The following is a 19,875-nucleotide window of genomic DNA, read 5'->3' as shown; positions in this document are numbered from 1 at the left end:
GAAAAAAGAAAAAAAAGACCCACAGCCTTATCTCCGCTCCCAAAGCGAGCGTTTCCGGCCTGCTGCCCTATGCGACAAAGGCGGCAGCGCTCAGCAGTGACACGACGCAGAGAAGCGGTCACAGAACACGGCCGGGCGGGGCGGCACCGGTAGGTGGCGCTATAACGCACCGCCGTCGGCCCGGCCTCAGGGCGACCAGCGCGCGCTCTGCCCCGAACGCGTGGCACCGCCGGAGAGGTCAGGGGTCAGAGGTCACGGCCGGCCGCGTGAGGAGCCCTCCCGGGCACTGCGGGAATCCGAGCTCTGCGCACCCCAGTAGGTAGGTGGGTACTTCGGGAGGAGGGACCGGGTTTCTAAAATGTCAGATCACCTCTGTGGTGGGTGAGTAAAAGTGATCCAGCCTGCCTGATGATCTTGGAGGAGCAAAGGTGGTGATCCAGGTGAGCTGGGCCCATGTGGAGTGCAGGCTGCTGCACAGAGGATGTGCAGGTTTGTGAGCTTCCATTGCTGGTGGTTAATGCTTTGGGGAATTTTTGCTTTAATTGCTACTGGTTCTCAGACTGGCTTTAATCCCATCTGTTTGGGTATGCCTGCAGGAGCTGTGCTCACACCTCGGATTGCAATAGAGGCACATAGCCTTAGTGCTGGGAAGTGGAGTCCTGCCAGGCAAGCAGTGAGTTTATTCTGTATCCTGTTTAGAATTGAGAAAAATCTATTGAGCTCTATGCTATTGCATGGAGGATTTGGCAAAAAGACAGAGAGGTTTCTGCCTGCGTGCAGATTATGCAGAGATGGGGAAACACCAGGGGACAATAGCAGCAGTAGTGAGACATTGCTGAGATTTAGCTCAGCTCTGACTCACAAGGAAAAGTTGGAGGGAGTGAACGAAGAGTGATGCAGCAGTCTTCAATCTGCAGCATTCCTCTTTCCTCCACTGAGGCAAATTGTGAGTGACTTTCGCTCAGAGGGAGTCTCTCTATGTTGGTGACTTGCTGGAAGCTTTTTGCTTTACATAGAACAACCTTCTCGTTGGACTCACTTGTGGTGTAGTGCTGCTATCTGCCACTGACCTTCAGAAGCAGATAGGAACAGCCCTAATACTTATGCACTGACCTCCGTGGCATCTGATGGGAAAGCCTGCAGGTGGGAGCAAAGCTGAAGAAAACTCCGGGATGGACCTTGGGGTGAGAGGCTGAGGGTGAGCCTGTGCTAGGGGAGTGAAGAGAAGCAGCAGGGAGCTGTTAGCCCTGCCCTGCCACACACCCTGCAGGATGCGGCTCCCAGGGTTATTGGTCCCAACCTGAGCTTGACCCCACAGGGCTCGCCGCCGCTGTGTATTTGCAGCACGGTTCTGGCCAGAATGCCAGACATGTCATGTGGCAGCTGTACAGGGAGGCCAAGCCTTCCACCTACACAGCTCCTGCCTCTGCTTTGATATGCAACCCAGACTGGACCCCATGGCGGGGTGTTGCCACCTGTCCCAGCCCCGCTCAGCCTCCAACCCAGCTTTAGCCGAGCCTGGGGCCCTGCTGTGTCTCAGGAACGCCCTGAGATGGTGGCACAGCTGCAGGGACCTCCGGGAGGGAAATCCCCTCTGCCCAGCAGGTCTATCGCTCCCTCTTTGCCTTAAGAGCAATGGGAGATTCCCACTGGAGTCGCGCAGTGTACTGCCAGGTCTTGAGGACAGGGCAGGGACTTGGAGTACTGCTGGGGAGCTGATTGCAGTGTGGGAGCCTGCTTTTTTGTCCATGTTTCTGGTTTATCTCAGTCTCACATTCTTCCCCATACAATAAGGACTAGGTTTGACTGTTTTATAGCAGGCCAGGGAACAGTAGTTTGGTGATGTCCTGGTACTGCTCTCTGAGCTGCTTCCTTCTGCTCTCTGGTAGGAAGTCAAGAGAATCTCCTTCAATATTCATTTCCCTTCCAGCTAAAGGCATTACCTAAAATCCATGGTCAGCTCCAAGCCAGCCTTCTTGTCACCTCCTGAGACAGAGTCCTGGGGTGTAGTGAAGCAGTTTGTGCTTCATTACACTGTTTGCTATTCCTTCTGAGAGCAACACCAGCCTATACTGCTTCCTGCAAGTGGATGGTGCTCTGACCATGCAGATGTGACAGACGTGTCACCAAAGGCAAACAGCTCTGAAAGTGGTTTTTGTTGCTTTCAGGAGGGTTTGAAGGGTGCCCTCCTTCATTTCTTCCTAGCTCTAGGTAACACTTAGCAGTCAACATGAGCATATTGCAGAGTACCAGTGTTTGCTTGCACTGCAGACAAAAGGTGCGAGGGGAAAGTAGTAAGTAAAATGGCTTTTTCTTCCCCCCCTTCAATTTGCTATTCTATGAAGTCTCCTTCTCTCAGTGCAAGCAGAGCAGGGGCAAAGGCTTGCTTGAGCACAAGGCCAGAAATCCAACATTTGTGGAGCAATGGGACCAGAGATTGCTGTTACCTGGAGGCTTCTCCCACCACCATGGTGTTTGGGTAGGTGCTCTGTGGCCTGTGAGGTCACACACATGCTACCCTTCCCCTTTCAGTGGAGTTGTTGGGAACGTGTCTTTCCTCTGAGCTTAGTTCTGTTGCTGGAATTCCTAAAGCCTTAACATCTTTGAAACGTTTAAATATTAGTAAAAATTTAGTTGAAATTGGAAAATGGGTTCAGGAAGGATGTTGACATAGTGTGATCTTTTTCCCTCAGGTAGCCAAAGTAAAGATTTCTTATTGCCTAGAGGGGGAAATTATTTCCCCCTCCAAGTTTTTTGAACAAAAAGAATCCCCAAATATCCCACGGAGTTCTCACTTTTGAAAGACATTCATTTAAAAAAAAAAAATACAACCCACAACCACTCCCCTGGAAATCCCAAACTACGAAAGAAATGTTTCATCCCTATAGTGTAGAGGGTGGGGCTGATTCCAGGCAAGTCCTGCAGCTAGTAGTTGGGAAGGTGGCTGAGAGCAAAGCTGAACCTGCCTTTCCCCATGTTTCTGAGCTCTTCAGATGGCCCCAGATCCATGGCTCTGGAGGCATAGGGTTGTCAGGGAACTGCTGCTCTCTTTTTCACCCTTGTTCAGGACAAAGGTTGGCATGCATCTTGGCACTGAATTTGGGTGGTGGCAAGTAAATCTGTAGCAGTCCGTTCTGCTAAAACTTACACACATGAGAACCGTACGGAGAGGGTGCATGGAGGGGTAATGAGAAAATAGAAAACAGGCAGGAAACAGCTGTGGGCTTTCCCAGACGTGGAAGCAGCAGCAACAGAGCGATGCCCCGCATTCTTACCCACCTACACACATGCTTCCTCTGCATATCCCCATGCCGCCAGCTCACCGCAAGCGCTATGGGCTGGGCTGGAAATCCACTGGCCAGACAGATCCCCGACAGCCTAGCTTCCATCATTCTCCTGCAGGGCAGGCATCTGTTGCTGCTGGGCTAGCATTGCTCTCAGAGCAGCCTGCGGGCATCCCAGAGTGGGCAAGGAATGCTGGGGATGTCATACGCCCCTTTTCCTCTTGAGTTGCCCACCTTTGAGGGCTGATACCACAAGAGCTCCATTTCACAGCAGATTTTCTTCAAGGCAGTGTGAATGGGGTTGGCCAAATAATGGGAGAGCCTGCCAGCTATACACGAAGCACTGGCAGTAAGCACACACCCACCCTGGGGCTTGTGTTTCCACTGCAGGCTGTGGAGCGCAAGGAGCGCCCTGCAGCTGAAGGGAGCTTAACACAGTCTAGCTGCAAATGCAGATATCTACATTGGGAACCTTTGGCTCAGCACTGGCTGCAAGTGAGGGGCGGGAGGGAAGATGGGATTAGACTGTTGCAGATAGTTGTTGCCTGGCTGTCACCCGTGACTTCCCATGGCTCTACTTTTTGATGGGAAGAGCAAGCAGTGGACCTTGTCAACCATTTCAAAGAATATCTAGATCTTGGGGGGAAGCTGAAAATGTCCAGCTCTCTAGGAAAAGGTAGCCACGTTCTGCATGTGCTGCCAACATGAGCCAAACTGTGAACCATTTGCATTTGCCCAACTGTGGACATGAGGACTGGTAAGGACTTTGGGCAGTTGGTGGCCCTTTTTGAAGTTTTTATGGAAATGTCTTTGCTAGACATCCCTTCCCATCGATGCCGTGCAAGTGAGAAGAGAGCCCTGCTCTGAGCTCATTACAATTATGTGGTACTGCTTTTTAAAATTAATTAGTTTTTTTCAGGAGCAGATATTCTTTTGGTGTGAATTACAAGCTGGAGACTGGCTGCCTCATCTTGACTGGGGTGCTGCTAGACGTGTTTGGCTCTCAAAGCAGGAATCACAGGCTCGGTGGTTTGGGCTATAACAAACTTGGGCATAATATGACTGAGGAACCAAGGAGCACATGGAAGAGCACATGGATGTTGGACGATCCTGGCAAAATTTCTTTAGGTGTTACAAAGAAAGACATTTTGCACCATTGCTGCTGTGCTGTGTTAATGAGGTGTAAGAGCAGAGCTGAAGTTCATCTTTGGCAGCGGAGGCAGCCCAGCAGCTCCAATCCCAGGAGCAGCCCTTGGGACGTCTTGACTGACCTCATGGTGTTAAGTGGGCAGTGCCAGCTGAGGAGAAGGGCTGAGAGCAGAGGGGCAGGTCTGGATCGTGGGGTGGGAGTTGTCCACCCTTCCCCTGCTTCCAGCATTTTGGTTTTGGCACCCATGTCAAAGGGTGGCAAAGGCTTCTCTAGTTCCAATGGAACAGTGTGAGCAGTTCTGTTTTCACACAGTATTTCTTTTTCATGAGACTTCTCTCTGCTGGGCTGAAATCTAGCAGGAAATACAAACTCTTCCAGAATGGACACACTCATAACAACTTGCATAGAGCCATGCCTGTTCCACAAGGGCACGGTTGAGGAGATCCAGCAGGCTGCTGGTCTGTCTCTTGGGGCAGGCAGAAGCTCTCAGCAGTGTACTCCCATGGGCTGGAGCAAGAGGCTGAGCCCAGCCTGATGCCTCTCCAGCCAGGCTGATTGTCTGCACTCACGAGGATTGAAGCCGAGTCCTAAGGCCAGGAGAGCATGGCCTCACACTCCTGCTGAAATGGAGTGCATGGGGAGATCCCCTTGTTCTTTGCCTTCAGTACAGGGTGATTGTTCAAAGCTTACATCTCCCCACCAGCACAGCCTGCTTTGGCTGTTCTTACACTTCTGCGTGGTGTAGGGTTGATGTTTTACTCCAGGCAAAAGCTTTCTCTAGCAGCAAGGAAAGCCTTAGCTTCAATTAATAAACACATTGTTTGTGTCCAGCCTCTCTTCCCTGGTCAACACCACTTAGTTGCTTGGGCTTGAGCAGGGATCAGCACTACGAGTTTACAGGATTCACAATTCACAGATGTTAGGAACTATCAGGCTGAGTGTGGGTGGAGAATGTCAAGTCCGAAATAGCTCCCCTGGCACAGGCAGCAAAGAAAATGTTTCCACATGACATTCTTTGAACCAAAATTTCCTACGAGGAAAGAGCAGAGAGAAAAAAAAGAGTCAGTCGCTGCCTTCTCAGAGGGCTTCAGCCTTTTGCTCAGGACTTTGGCATTCGTGCTGACATCAGCATGAGAGATGCTCAGTAGGTGAGCAATGGAGCAGCACCCTCTGTGTACACAAACATACATGTCTGCTGGAAGATGCAATCCCATTGGGTCATAGATACATGGATGCTATTTTTTCCTGCTGGAATCCATTTTAATTTAGCTCCTGATTCATATTTCATTCATTCTCCAAAACCACAAAACCAGGATAGGTTTACAGCCTGTACTATTTGGATGAGTTATGGAGGAGGAAAAACAGGGGAATAAAGCAGGTTGCCTTCTGAAATGATGGTCTGAGAGGAAAAAAAATAAGAAAAGGCAAGGGGAAGGGATTAGAGGTGCCCTTCTTGGTTTTCAGTTTACTTCAGGAAAATCTGATCTTCCTCTCACCTTAGGTAATGGTGGACTTAGTTTTGCTCTTATTTCTTCAGGCTTTAGTGGTTTGAAAAAGACATCATCCCTATTTTCTTTCTTCCTACTTCTCAGGATATTTGATAGTATTGTAGATTTTTCACATGGAAAATATACATTTTCAGAATGCTAACACAAATACCTCAATTTTCTTTGGGAAAAAAAAACACATAAAAAGATATGGAGTGAAACATTAACAATTACCTCTGGTGCTTTGGGGGCGGGGGGAGGTAGAACTGAAGGGGGGACAGAGGCACAGAAGTTCAGAGCTAAATTTAAATGAGGAATTTCCCCGTATTTTGTCATTCTGCTTTTGAAACTACAACCACAACAGACAGTTTGAACTGCGTCGAGAGAGAGGTTGAAAAAGAAAATTTCCCCAGGCTGTGTCATGCAGGTATTGGCCCCAGGGAAGCTTTTAGAGCGCGACAAAATGCAGTGCGGGCAGGGGAAGCTCCGGCCAGCTGGAGCTGAGGATGACCAGCGGCTGTGGCAGTTTGCAAAATCGCAAGAGCTGCCAAAATTAAACTGTGAAGTCAGGCGGGAAGGCAACCAATGGCCGACGAGATCAGAAGTTCAGAGATGCCCCAGATGAGCTCCCAACAAGTGCGGCCGACGTACACCGGAGTTTATTAAGGATGTTGAGAGGAGGGGAAATATTGGCGCAGAAGATGCCCAGCTGGTGAGGAGGGACGGGTGGTGATACTCAGGTCACTTGATGAATCCCATTGGCCAAGCCCCTGGGAGATCCCACCCATCCGCAAGTGTAAAATAAATCTCTAAAGTTGTATCTGGCGTACCACTTGACCTTATTGCGTTTGGCCGGCTGGCTTTGTATCTATTAATTTATTTTTTTGCCCGTGCCCTAAGAGGGGCTGGAAGGAAATGAATTTTGAAGCGGCGCCGTTCAGCACCTTGCAGTACTACCCCGATCCCTGCATCCCACGGTGAGTCCCGGGCGTGACGTAGCCCTCTCCTATCGCGGCTCTGATCTCTGTGACTCGTGTAATTGTTAACTTGCTGCTATCGGCCGGGGGCAGCTGGGCTGCACGCGGAAAAAATGTGCCTCTCTCTTCATGCTCAGTGGAGCTTACTATTATTTTTGGCTTTCTAACAGGTTACTGTTTAATTATAGGCATCCGCTTAAGATATCGGCCTCTTCCTTTTTGGCGTTAGAGGAAAAATATAAGATAAATAACGTGAAAGCTGATAGCGTTTTGGAGGTGAAGGTTACTCAGTGCTTTGGGAAGTGCACGGGTTGCTGTTACTTTCTATAGCAAGATATATGTTTGTTTGTGTCTTTAAGTGAAAAAACTCATGGAAAGAATGTAACCGTGCAATCAGCCAGGTTGGAAAAGACCTTAAAGATCATCGAGTCCAACCTAAGCTCTGAGATTTGGGAATTGAAAAGATAAATAAATCATTTAAAAGATCCAGAAAGGAAACTCCTTCTAAGGGAAAGCACGTTTCAAAGAATATATTTTCATTCTGTTTAACAGCCGGCACAGAGCCTGACAACCACTCTTATTTTAGCTTTGTTGTTAAGCTGAGTTTTAGAACTTTCCAGCAGATAAAAGAGCGTGTCTGCACGAGGTATCACAGTGTCACATTGTCGGTCTGTTTGTTTCTCCCAATAGGAGATACTATATTTAAGCATGTAAATGACATGTAGATGGTATTTTTCCAGTCGTAAAGTTCGGAGAGGTGAAATCCTCAGAGCGCGGTCGTTTGCCGGGCTGCTTTAAGGCTCCTTTCTGGCCGTGCTTGGAAAAAGCCCTGGCTGCTGTCTCACCACGGCATTCCGTCTGCAGAAGGGTTAACTCTTAACTCATTCTCTTCATGGTGCATGTGTTGCTCCTCTTCACGGTGCGTGTGTTGCATAGCTGAGGGCTTGGCCACTGTGATCTCTTTTTCCTTCCCCTCCATTGCCAGGATTTGTTGCAGCATTGCTGTTTTTCCCCTTTAACGTGCTCCGTGTCACTGTGGTTTCGGTGCTCCCTGCGCTGGGAAAGGAGAGGAGGGGAGCTGGGAAATAGCGAGCGGTACTTGGCCATGCTGCCGCAGTGCAGGAATGTGGAATGAAGCAGGGGGGGTTGGTTTCTCTTCCACAGCACCAACACGGGGCTGCCAGCTACATGCAGTCACGCTTTGCTGTCCCAAAAACCCACTGAGGGAGCAGCACCCATCTGGGAAGGTGCACTGGAGGTTGGAGCAGTGGGGCCTATGCATCTTGAAGGATCGCTGAATCACAAACTGTCCCAAGTTGAAAAGGACCCATGAGGATCACCAAATCCTATTCCTTTCAAGTCCAACTTTCAGTGTTTGGAAGCTACAGCTAAGCAAATTCCCAAATAGAAAATTGAAAAAATATTTTTTGATATATTGGGAAGTTCAAAGATGCACCGGCAATGGTACCTGAGCTGTGGAACCGCCTCCCAGAGCCTGTGAACTCTGCCAGTTTGTCCCATCCTGTGTCAAAGAACAGAGCTGTAGAATTGGTACTGTGACTAAGGCAAAAATCCTAGCTGGAGCAGGAATCAGGGAATAAAACTTCCTTAGCTGTACTTTGTAGACCCATTGGAGTGGGCCTTCCTCACCATTAGGTCTGTGTCCTCCAACAAATCACTGGTCCCAGCCGCGTGCCTTAGCGGCACAGGGAGGCTCTGTAAGTGGCCATTGTGCTGTGGGAAGCCTCAGGACAGCTTGGGACAGATAAAGTTTGTGACACCCCTCAGTTGTAAAACCTGATCAAGATATAGCTTAGGGTAATAACTCGTCTCAGCTGTTCCACGTCTGTTTATATGAACGGAGAGTGGCATTTGTCCAGTTATTAGTGGCTGTCCTCTGCGTGGTCAAAATCAGCTGAGAGCTGGTCCCTGAAATACTTCCCTCAGAGTCTCTCAGACATTATGGTGCTCAGCTTGAGGCTCTGCCCTTGGGATGCTGTTCGGGATGTGCTGGGTGACATTCTTCTGACTGATTTAACAAAACTGAACAGTTTCATAATTGCATTTATTTTACACGCTTTGAAACATTTTTGCTTTGATGTGGTCAAAGCGCGTTATTTAGCCAACACCAACGTGCTTCTCTGCAACTTGGGCTGCATTGATACCTTTCCTTAAAATTATACGTAAATAATAATCTAAAGAGCAAACTGATAACATTGAGCTGAGGCATGCTGGCAGAACAGTTGTAAAAAGTATTAGAAATGCTGTTAAAATGGTATGGGGGGGGTCATGCTGACAGCCAAATCAGCAGTGACACGGGACAACTCCCTCCTCCTTTGGCATGGGGAAGGATCTCCACCTTTCCTAAATGCCCACCTCGCTGCAGCTGGAAGCCACTAATGCAGAAGGAGGACGGCACTGTAATTATGATCAAAGTCCAGCTGTTCAGAGCTATGTAATTAGCTTCACTCTCCAAAGCTGCTTTTTTTTTTCTTTCTTTTTTTCTTTTTTTTTTCCAGCTAATGCCTGGTGAAGGAGTGCTGTTTACAGATAAGTTACTTGTGTTCTTGGAAATAATGGTCATTAGGCTGTGCTTCACCCAGGAGCTGCCTACTTTTGGGGCTGCACCTGCCTGTGCTCTATGCTGGGTCCTGTCCTGCTCACCCTGTGCCATGCTAATTGGTGCCCTAGCATTTTGGGTCACTGAGGTTTTCATAGAATCACTAAGATTGGAAAAGACCTCCAAGATCATCAAATCCATCTGTTGACCCATCACCTCCATGCTCACTGACCACGTCCCTCAGTGCATCTCCACAGTTCTTGAACACCTCCAGGGACAGTGACTCCACCACCCCCCTGGGCAGCCTGTGCCAGTGCACCACCACTCTTTCTCTCTTTGAAGGCATTTTGCATCTCACTCTTCCTTCCTCTTTCATTTATGTTTTTGTGTTCTCAGCACAAGGGGAGACATGGCCTTGGGTTTTGATTGCGGAGTTGCTAAGAATAAATAAAAGAACAAGCCATCAAGCAAATGGGGAAAACAAACAAACAAAAACTGGCCAGTTATAGAGCAAACCTGTTGGTAATGGAGAATTGGGGAAACTCTCAGAACTGAGTTGGAGCCAGGAAGAAGGAAAGGGCACAGGACATGACAGCATCTTCTGCTGGGTTCTGTAGCCATATGGATTTTTGATGAGCAGGGATCTTCCATCAGGAGCATTGCACGTGTGTCTTCACCTCTCTCCTTCAGTTCCCACACCTACCATATGGAGCTGGCAACCAGATAGCAATTATCAGTTAGGAGCCTCACCAATGCTAATGCTTGCAAAGCACTGAGGGCAAAAAACTCTCTCTACCTCTTATTGTTGTAATAGGCTGAGTACTCTCTCATTAATGATTAGTAATTAAGCAGCTTTCTTCCTTTTGGATTGGAAGGGACCATATTCAGGCGAACCATGCAAGCTACTCTGGTTTGGTTTAGCTGGGGATGTTGGAGCAGAGCAGTGCTTATGCTGTTACAAGGCAGCACCTTGCAGGAAGATGTCATCCCATGTGCAGAGCTCTGCATAATGCTTACATTTAGGGAACTGCATGCTTTTTTTTCTTTCTTTGTGCTACACTGTACTTTAAATAAAATAACCTAACTCTTGCTGTGATGGGGCTGACAAGACTAATCTGCCACCACTTTTGAGAGGGGAGCCCAAATCTGCCCTTAGAGCAGAAAGACCTGAAGCCAAGTGAGGAATGGCATGTGGCTCGGTACAGATCTTTCTGCAGAACCAGCTGGGGTGCAGCAGGTACTTTCCAAAGATATAGAGAGGGACCAGAAGCAGTCCTGAGCAGCTCGTGGTGCAGGACGTGCAGGAGGGGTCAGCATGCAGTGCGACCCTATGAGTGGCAGGGCTTCGTGGCACAGTTCTGCAGGGGATACACTGCCAGCACTGATATCTCAGCTGCCACCTCAGTAAGGATGTGTGGAGGTGAGAGGGAATGTGTTCCTTTTATCTTTGAGGTATGTTCTTTGCTTGTTCTCCTGCTTTTATAGCACTGTCTCATCAGAAGATGGGATTAGAAGATCTTTACAGAACACTGCCCAAGAGCAGCATATGGTTCTTCTTCCTTTCCCATAAGCTCTGCTCTTCCCTCATTGCCCTCCTCTGTTCCCCACCAGATTTCTTCTCTATGAGAGAAACCTCATAGTGCTGAGGATGCTGGGACCCATCCCAGTCACTGCCAAAGACATCACTTTTTTCTTTTCCTCTTCAAAGCACAGTATTGGTTCTTCAGTGTCGAAAAAAGATGCTTAACTGCTTGGAGGCCCTTTTAGTGCTGCTTAAAGGATTAAGGTGGAACTGAATCAACCGTTTTCCAACTCCCAAAGGACTGGAAGGAGAATATGTAAAGTCTTTCATGTGGTGCTTTTTCCTCTGAAGAGAGAATACCTAATTTCATTGGATCTTATTCAACTTCCAAAAAGAAAAAAACCTGACGAGATTAAAGAATCAAATTCTCAATAGCTCATCTGTTTAGGTACGTTTAGGGTTTGTGGTAAACGTTATAAATATAATCCCCTGCTGATTTGTGTGGTACTACCCTGCTACAAGCTGATTTGCCATGGCTTCTTTCAACAAACGGGGATTTCTGGCCTGAGATAGAGCAAAAATCCAACTGACCAAATGGTATTGAGTCCCTTTGGGAAAACATTCATAGGTTCCACAAGGCAAAGGTGAGGAAGGGAGAAACCTGGGTATCTATTTGGTGCCTTCCCAAGGAACTGAGCTCTAAGTTAGTTTTGTGTTTCTCAGAAAACCTTCCTGGGAGCTCAGATATTGTGCTAGGAGCCAATGGTTATTCTGTTGTAGAAGTTTTTGACTTCTGTTTAATTTAATTTTTGAGAAGCTGCAACCTGTGGTTAAAATGGAAATAATTAGAAGAAAAACATTTAGCTCTAATAGATTTCTGAGATTTGTTTGACTAGATCTGCTGATGTTGTCTTGCCTGCTTACATGAAAACATCTGTACGTGTTCTTAGTTCTTACCTAAATGATTTTAGTATCTTGCTATGATATAACAGACCATCTCCTGGTGGGATTTTGCTGCTGAGTCACTTCCTATCAGGTGTTTGAATGCCACAGGTGGCCTGATGTGATAAATACTGATGCAGGGAGGGGAATTCACTTAACATATGGAGCTATAAAGAGTGAACAGGGGGAAACCCGTGACACTGGGGAGGGGGGGGGTTCAGCAGGCTCTTGACAGCACCAACAGAAGTCTGCTTACAAAACCTTGTCCTAGGGACGTTCAGTGCCTGCTGGACAATGCTGGTCTGCCTCTGAGTCAGTGCATGCTGAAAAAAATGCATAGAAAGAAGCTTGCACTGTGCTGCTGAGCTGTTGGGCTCTGCAAGCAGCAACTGTGTGTGCAGCCCTGAATCGGCCGCAGTAGCTGTCTGAACTCCAAGAGCTGGTGGGGTAAAACCGTGGGCTTAGTTGGTCAGATATGGAATTGAAAACTTAAGTGAAAAATGCTATTACATTTTTTTTTTTTCCAAGTTTGTTCATTTGAGAATTTTCTTCTTAAAATACACAGGCTGGCAAACATGATTCCTAATTGTGATAAAACCGGGGACTCTGGTGTATTTACAGCACTCTAGGAGCTTTATGCTCTGAGATAATCACAAGCAAAAACCATAGATCACATTAGGAGTGGCAGTATATTGATGAAATTATAGGGATCCTACCCTGTAATTTCTTAACGCCAAGTGCAGTTGCACAAGCAAAGATTCTGTGAGCAGGGCAGGAACTGTTCCCCTGCATGCTCATGGTGTTTCTGATAAGCACTTCTCTTGTCCTTGTCTTCCAGGACTGTAATCTGCTCATAATCCTTTGTCCTTCATCTGCCCTGTCTAGCAGGTATTTTGCGACATAGTGAAAGGTTTTTGCAAGTGCTCTTATTTTTGAGAGAAGGATTCTCTGCCCTTGGGCTTAGCAATAGCAGGCCTGCTACAGAGTTGCTCAATGCTGAAAAACGCAGCCAGCTCTGTATTCAGCAGAAGACCTCCTACTCCTGTAGGAGTATCACTGGTGACAGGGTAGGAAATTGGGTGTTTTTTTAATCATCTAAAGCACACTGGACTTAGAGGTTGGCTGTGGGGGACCTTCAGCTAAATTCAGATTTCAGGGCCGCCCCTAACATCTGTTTTGCCGGTGTTTCTCTTTTGCATTTTAATTATTTACTGAAACACAGGATGTTGCTCTTTACAGTTTCCTGCTTCTAAAGAGTTTTGGGGACTTTTTGCATTATCGTGATGATTTAATTTATATTTTTTGTAAAATTCAGTCTTCCTTAGAGCTTGAGAGAGGGACTTTGTGCATCCCCCGAGCAGTTCATCGAGAAAAGAATTTGTGTAACCAAAGACTCAGGAAGAGTAGGTGCCACATGGACCGAGAGTCTTACCTGGCTCAGCTCAAAATGTCACCAGCCTCTCACAGCAGACAGTCTGAGACCCTCCTGTCCTAAAAAAGAACTTCGTGTTTGCTGTCTGGGGAAGCAGTCCCTCCCCTCTCCGATTACATTTACATGATGACAGTCCCTGCCACACACAGTATCCCGGGGCTGAGGATCAGCAAGGCCTTGCAGGATTTCTCTCACTTTGCTTCTTCTTAGTGGGGGGCCACACTGAGACCCACCTGAGGTGTCCCATTGCTGGGATGTCCCCTCACCAGCCGCCTGTCTGTCCTGTGTGCCTGGGGGCAATAGCATCTGGTTGTGTAATGCTGACTGCATTTAGTGTGAGGCCGCACCTTGAGTACCTGTGTTCACTTTTGGACCCCTCACTACAAGAAATTGAGGCTTTTGAACATGCCCAGAGAAAGGCCATGGAGCTGTGAGAGGTCTGGAGCACAATGAGGAGAGGCTGAGGGTATGGAAATTGTTCAGTCTGGACAAGAGGAGGCTCAGGGGAGATGTTATTGCTCTCTACAACCTGAAAGGAGGTTTTGGTGAGGTGGGGGTTGGACTCTGCTCCCAGGTAACAGGATGAGGGGAAATTGTCTGAAGTTGTGCCAGGGGAGGTTCAGGTTGGATGTTAGGAAAAGTTTCATCCCAGAAAGAATGGTGATGCACTGGTACAGGCTGCCCAGGGAGCTGGGGGGTCACCATTGATGTGGCACTGAGGGACATCGTCAGTGGGCATGGTGTGATGGGTTGATGGTTGGATTAGATTATTTTACAGGTCATTTCTAACCATAAGGATTCTGTGATCTTGGAACTGGCTGCTCGGTGTGCTGCGATGCCCAGTGCTTTCCTAGTTCTGGCACCTCCCAGAGCCACACAGCATCTCATGAGAGCCCATGCATGAAACCCTGCTGCTTTCCTGAAGCTCTGATGTGCTTGGCTGAGTTATTTTACCACCTGTAATAAATACAGCAATTTCTCATTCTGTGTTGTGGTCTCTGTGCTGGCATGGTGGAGGTAAGCTAGTGAAACCTGAGAGATGTGCTCAGCACTGCAACGTTTCAGCAGACAATAGTTAGAAGAGGGAAAACCCAAGCCTCCTTGTTTCCTGTGGGAAATACTGAGAACAAGCTCCTCGTTAACAACAGACAGCAATGAACTGCTGATGTTATGGGTAAATGCTGAGCTTGTGGAAGGACATTGATAAGCAAAGCTGAAAAGGGGAGGTTTAATTCAGAAATCCTTACGAAGGTCAGGTTTCCAGCTTGATTTTTCTTTCTAGGTACCCCAGATTGCTCCAGTGCAGTGATGAAGGCCTGTCATAGCTGTGCTCTGTAGTCACTTAGAAATGAACATTCTTCTGAGGTTGTTTTGCTTTATTTTCTTTTGTTACTCCCTGGTGCTGCAGGGAAATGAATAACTGAAAGGGACACGGTGAGCTGCTTTGGGCTGTGGTTTAGGCTGCTTTGGGTGTTTAATGCCTGCCTTTGCTCTCTTGCCCTTCTGCAACAGAGCTGCCCGATGAAACCAGGGTTTCCTTTCTTACCATGCAGCATTATCTAAAATAGAGCAAGATAAGTCCTTTTTTGTTTAGACCAAAGGAATTTCTTTCTTTCTTTCTTTCTTTCTTTCTTTCTTTCTTTTCCTTTTTTTTTTTTTTTTTTGGTAATGGACTTGAATATGTTTTATGGCTTCTGAACATTTTGCCTGTCAAATCTACCTTGCAATTCTCATTTTTGAGATTGCCTTAAAAATACCTGGATTTTGCTTTCCCGCTGCTTGCAAGAAGCCTTCTTCACAGCAGCAAGGCTCTGCCCTCTGCCTGACAGCTCCCACTACTCCCTTTCTGTGGGCACCCCAAATAAGCTTGGGCTGGGGTTGGCTGGAAAGGTGAGTTAGTAAGTAATACAGTTACAATAGCTTTCTGATTGTTTTTTTAGTGCTTTTCAAAAATAGATGAAGATTTAAGTTTTCTTTTGACTTTTAAATTTGGAAAATCTTGAGACAGTGTTGCCCTGGAAATGTGCTGGTTGCCAGCAGGTCCCTGTGTGCTTTACAAAGCTGATGGCATTGCTGTAGTTGAGAACTGGAAAGAAAAGATGGCCAGGTCAGTCAGCGGCTGAGCTAAAGATGTCTGGGGTGTGCTGAACCCCAGTCGTGTGCTCCAGTTCCAGGCTTCCCAAAGCGGGTTGCTCAGGCTCCTGAGTGGTTTTCTGGAGGCTGCAAGGGCTCTGTAGTATGTGCAAGCAAGCAGCGGGCAGAAAAACATCTTGCAGGGTGCAAGACGTGCTGTGGCAGGGCTGACACCTTGGTCAGAGCTTTGTCCGTCTCTGCCTTTGCTGAGAAAGGGAGTGGGTGTTTGAGACATGCAGGAGGGCAGGGGATGTCTGAGGCTGGGTGAGAAGGTGGTTTCCAAGGATGGGTGAGAAGCTGAGGGTGGAGAAGGGGGTGTCCAGCATTCAATGGGCTATGAGAGAGGTCTGGGAAAGTTCATAGAATGCTAACAGATGGGAGGAAAAAAAACAGGGGTGACTTTCTTCCAACAATTAGGGGATGATAATGATATCTCTAGTCCTGCCAGGGCCGTTTGCTTCCTGAAGCCCTGAGGACAAAGAAATGCCTCTGACACATAGAAGAGGCCCCTATTTTCACGCTGAGGATGAGGAGATGCAGTTCCTGGGCTGCTGACGTTCAGAACCTGTCTGGCTTCCAGCAGTGGTTTGCAGTGGGCTGTGCAGTGCCCAGGCCAGGAGCCCCTTGGCAGGGCAGTGCAGGTGCATGGCTTTTCTCCCCATGGAGCTCTGCTGCCTGCATTGGAGCAGGGTGCTCGTGTGGGGTGTGGTGATGTAATGTGCTCTGAGGGGATGCTGCAGGGCTGAAAATGCTGCATTCACTGTGGGTATTATCAAACGCAGGCTGACTCTAACTGAAAGAAGATGATGAATGGGAGAAAATCCCCCATGTGTTTTTCAGCATGGTGAATGAGGAGGACCGTTCTGTGCAGGCAGTTTCACTTTCTTTGCTACGGGCCAGTTTTGTCCTGAAGGCTTGAGCAAAGAGCAGTCGGAAAGCTGAGCCATCCTTCCTCCACCTTTCCCCTTTCCACACACACATATGTACCCAAAAGAGAAATTTAAGTCACAGGGAGACCAGAATGCACATACAACAGGCTATCAGAACGCTGAGATTTTTAAGGCAATGCAGTCAGCATTCCTGTGAGACAGAACTGTATGAAACATCAAACATCTTACAGCCGAAGCAAGGCAAATACAATACAGGCGTAATTTGCTTATGGAGCAGGAAGAAGCTCCAGTCCTTGAAGGATGCTGTAGGGCCTCAGCAGTATCACAGGCTCCTTTTGCTGTCTGTCACTCCCCGCTCCCTTCTCATGCCTCCCACATATGCTTGGCTGTTGGCTTCCGAGGCTGGGGCTCACCCTTTGGGCAGTCAGCTTCCTCAGATTTCTACTGCACATCTCTGTCATTCTCTTTTCTCCCAGCTACCATTCTCACAATCATGGAACAAGTTGCCAAGGGAGGTGGTGGACGCCTTGACCCTGGAGACACACAGGGTCAGGTTGGATGGGGCTCTGAGCATCCAGTCAAGCTGCCAGCATCCCTATTCATTGCAGGGAGTTGAACTATATGGCTTTAAATGACCCTTTCAACTCCATGCTTCTATGATGATCCTATGCTGCTACTGCTGCAGTCTGCATTTGGGGCAGGGTCTTTGCTGGGCTCTTCCAGGGTGCACTTGGTCACAGAGGCTGGGGTGAGCGTGATCCCACTGCGGGGAATTCCAGCTGATGCCTCCTGCCAGACACAACGCCTGTCCCGTGCTGCCAGAGCCCGCTTCCTTCTCCCCTTGCACAGCTGTGTGCTTCATTAGGTAGCGAGGTCTGCAAATCATGGTAGTGTCAGAATGCAGAGCGGGGGGAATTCCAGCAGGACAAGCGCTGCCAAGTTCCTCAAGTGTCAGTGATGGGGTCAGAGGAGGAGCCCCCTCCCCACTCAAGGACTGAAATGCAACTAATGGCAAGATTTGGGCAATTAAATGGAGTGCTCATCAACTTAAAACCATTTGTTTGCTGTTTCTTTTGATGCCCTTCAATGTGTAACCAGAGAAGTCAGCACCCAGCACGGGTGGATTGGATCCATGATTGGGATTGCATGAGTCAAATTGGAGGCTGCTGACTTCTCTGCTCTGTGGCTCACTTCCCTAGCAAGCCTGTGTACTGTAACAGAGGGCTGATACAGGAAGGCATGCATGAACAAGGGGCTGCTGTGCAGTTAACTGCTGAAAGCACCCAGGAAGAAAGCTTAGGTGTTAGCCTAGACATCTGAGTTTGAGTCCTGCTTCCACCCTGAGTTCTAACTGTGGCTCCCAGCAAGTCACAGCATTTTGGAAGCTGTGATTTTTATTCCTGGGCATCAGCTTTTTGGTGCCTTAAGATAAGTCAGGCTGAGGGTTTGTTACTTTAGGGAGTGCAGAGTCTGCTCTACCCAAAGAATTCAAGGCCTTTTCTGAATGTCTGTGCCAAGACGCCCAGAATCACTGATTTGTAGCATGGCTTGGGTTGGAAGGGACCTTAAATCCCACCCAGTCCCAACACCTTGCCATGGGCTGGCTGTCCCCATCAGCTCAGGCTGCCCAGCATAATCTGGCCTTGAAGCCTTCCAGGATTGGGATACCCACAGTTCTCCAGGCAGCTATGCCTGGACCTCACAATTTTCTAAATGAAAGATTTCCTCCTAATCGCTAATCTGAATTTCCCCTCTTTTTGTATAAAACCATTCCCCCTTGTCCTGCCACTATCTGCCCTCATGAAAGGTCAGCCTCCCAAAACCACCAGTTCCATTTTGTGCAGCACCAGCCCAAGGAGTTAGGTGACCAAGGCAGTATTTCTGGCTTGCTGAGTAACCATGAGTAATCCTGTGACCTCCTGGTGACTTAGTTTTCCCATAGGTAAAATGGGAATAATGACTCTGTCTTCCTTTGTAGAGCACTTTGAGAGATATGAATAAAATGAGACATAGTAGATAACATTGAGATATTATTAATTATACATTCGGTTCATTTGTGTGATGTGGAATTGCTTTCTTCATAGAAGCAGATGTTGTCTTTGCATCAGGGTTTCCTAAATTGTCTGTCACCGGCTCCTTTAGAAGAATATATATTGTGAAAAAACACGGTACCTTACAAGGAGGGACCTCTCTGGCCCATCTGCATGTCCAGAGACTGACTGCAGTGATAGAAAACTGTACAACTGACAGTAGTTTGGAGGGAAGAAGCAGAAAGTGACATTCTTGAACTCGGGCAGCAAACAGAAAAAAGCTCCAAATCATTCTGCTCTTCCATACTATGAATGATTTCTTCCCACATTTCGCACTGCAGTTTTATAATGCATAGATGAGAAGCCATTAAGCTCCGCGCCTACAAACCACACTGACAGCTTCTGAGAGTTCACACTCTGTATGGGGGGAAGTGCAAACCCTCATAAAAGCAGTGCCAGAGGTGCTGAGCTCCAGGGAAGCTAAGGAAAAGTGGAAGGGCTCAGATCGCTCGAAAGCCAACCCAGGACAAGATACTTTATTCATTTCTGATTTCCCCATATTAACCTTGGGGCAGTTGAGATGATGAAGCTACAAGTGTGTTTGGAGGGGAAACCAAGGAAAATCACGCTATCTCCTGGCTGTGGCAACCATTCTTATTTTCTGAGGAGGTCTTGAGCACATGCCACAGTAATGCCAAACAGCATCCTGCACCAGGTACCCACCCTGTGAAAGTGGGAGGCATCTGCCTTTAAGGTTGAGGCTACAGAGAGGGGTCTGAGCATGCTCTATATAAAGCCCAGGTCCTGCTTTGTACAGGAGCTCCTGGCTTGTCCCACTGGTGAGTTCAGCCTTGCTGTTTTGGTTTTAGCTTCTTTCTGTGAAAGGTTGCGTGTGGTGGGAGATGGTTTTTTAGGGTGGGAAGCATTATTGTGCTGCAATGATTGAGTTTAACGGTTTACTGTTATCGCTTTCTGGTGCGGAAGGTAACTTTTCTGTTTCATTTTGTGGTGCTGCTTTTTTTTTTCTGGTCTTTTTCACACAAAGGTGGGAAGGGGAAAAATGTGGTGAAGAGTGGAAAGGACGTGGTTGGAATGAGCTGAAGTGCCTTGTTTTCCTTGGGCTTTGCCACTGGTTCTTGAGGTCCTGCTCTGAGCAATCGGGGCTATCCTCAGCAGGGTTGGAGCCTTAGCTCTAGGGAAGGACAGCTGCAGAGCAGGTAGGCTACAGCTTGTGAAAGGCAAATGCTTTGCCAATTGGTTTTATTTGCTGGTTTTCTTTTGGTTTTCTTTTCTGGGGAGGTGGACAGGGTGTTTGTTTTTTTAAAATTAACTTCTTTATTGTGAAGCTTAACGTTCCTAGGGAATGGTTACTGTGTAGGCACAGCTGAAAGTTGCTGCTTTCGTTGGCAGTTTGCAGAGCTCTTGCTCATCTGCATGATGGCAAAATACATCAGCTGTGATGCAGCCC

The 19,875-nt window shown here is 47.8% G+C and overlaps 1 protein-coding gene across 5 annotated transcripts in view; it reads left to right on the top strand.

Annotated features, from left to right (window-relative positions):
- The first annotated feature begins 202 nt into the window (after positions 1-202).
- TP63 (tumor protein p63) overlaps positions 203-19,875 on the top strand; it is a 103,738-nt gene continuing 84,065 nt past the window's right edge. Inside the window, exon 1 of one of the 5 annotated variants that reach the window (XM_010716747.3) lies at positions 203-319. Coding sequence is in view for 3 of the 5 variants with exons in the window: in XM_010716750.3 (XP_010715052.1) it covers positions 6,837-6,898 (62 nt within the window). In the remaining 2 variants the exon portion in view is untranslated. Of the gene's footprint in view, positions 320-6,444; positions 6,899-19,172; positions 19,247-19,875 lie in introns of those variants that run through there. The other 4 variants (XM_010716750.3, XM_010716745.3, XM_010716744.3 and 1 more) reach the window with 4 other exon arrangements.

The sequence above is a fragment of the Meleagris gallopavo genome, chromosome 11 (genome assembly GCF_000146605.3).
Source record: "Meleagris gallopavo isolate NT-WF06-2002-E0010 breed Aviagen turkey brand Nicholas breeding stock chromosome 11, Turkey_5.1, whole genome shotgun sequence".
Lineage (NCBI taxonomy): Eukaryota > Metazoa > Chordata > Aves > Galliformes > Phasianidae > Meleagris > Meleagris gallopavo.
The sequence above is the reverse complement of the archived record's forward strand: the minus strand, read 5'-3'. Positions and strand labels throughout refer to the sequence as shown.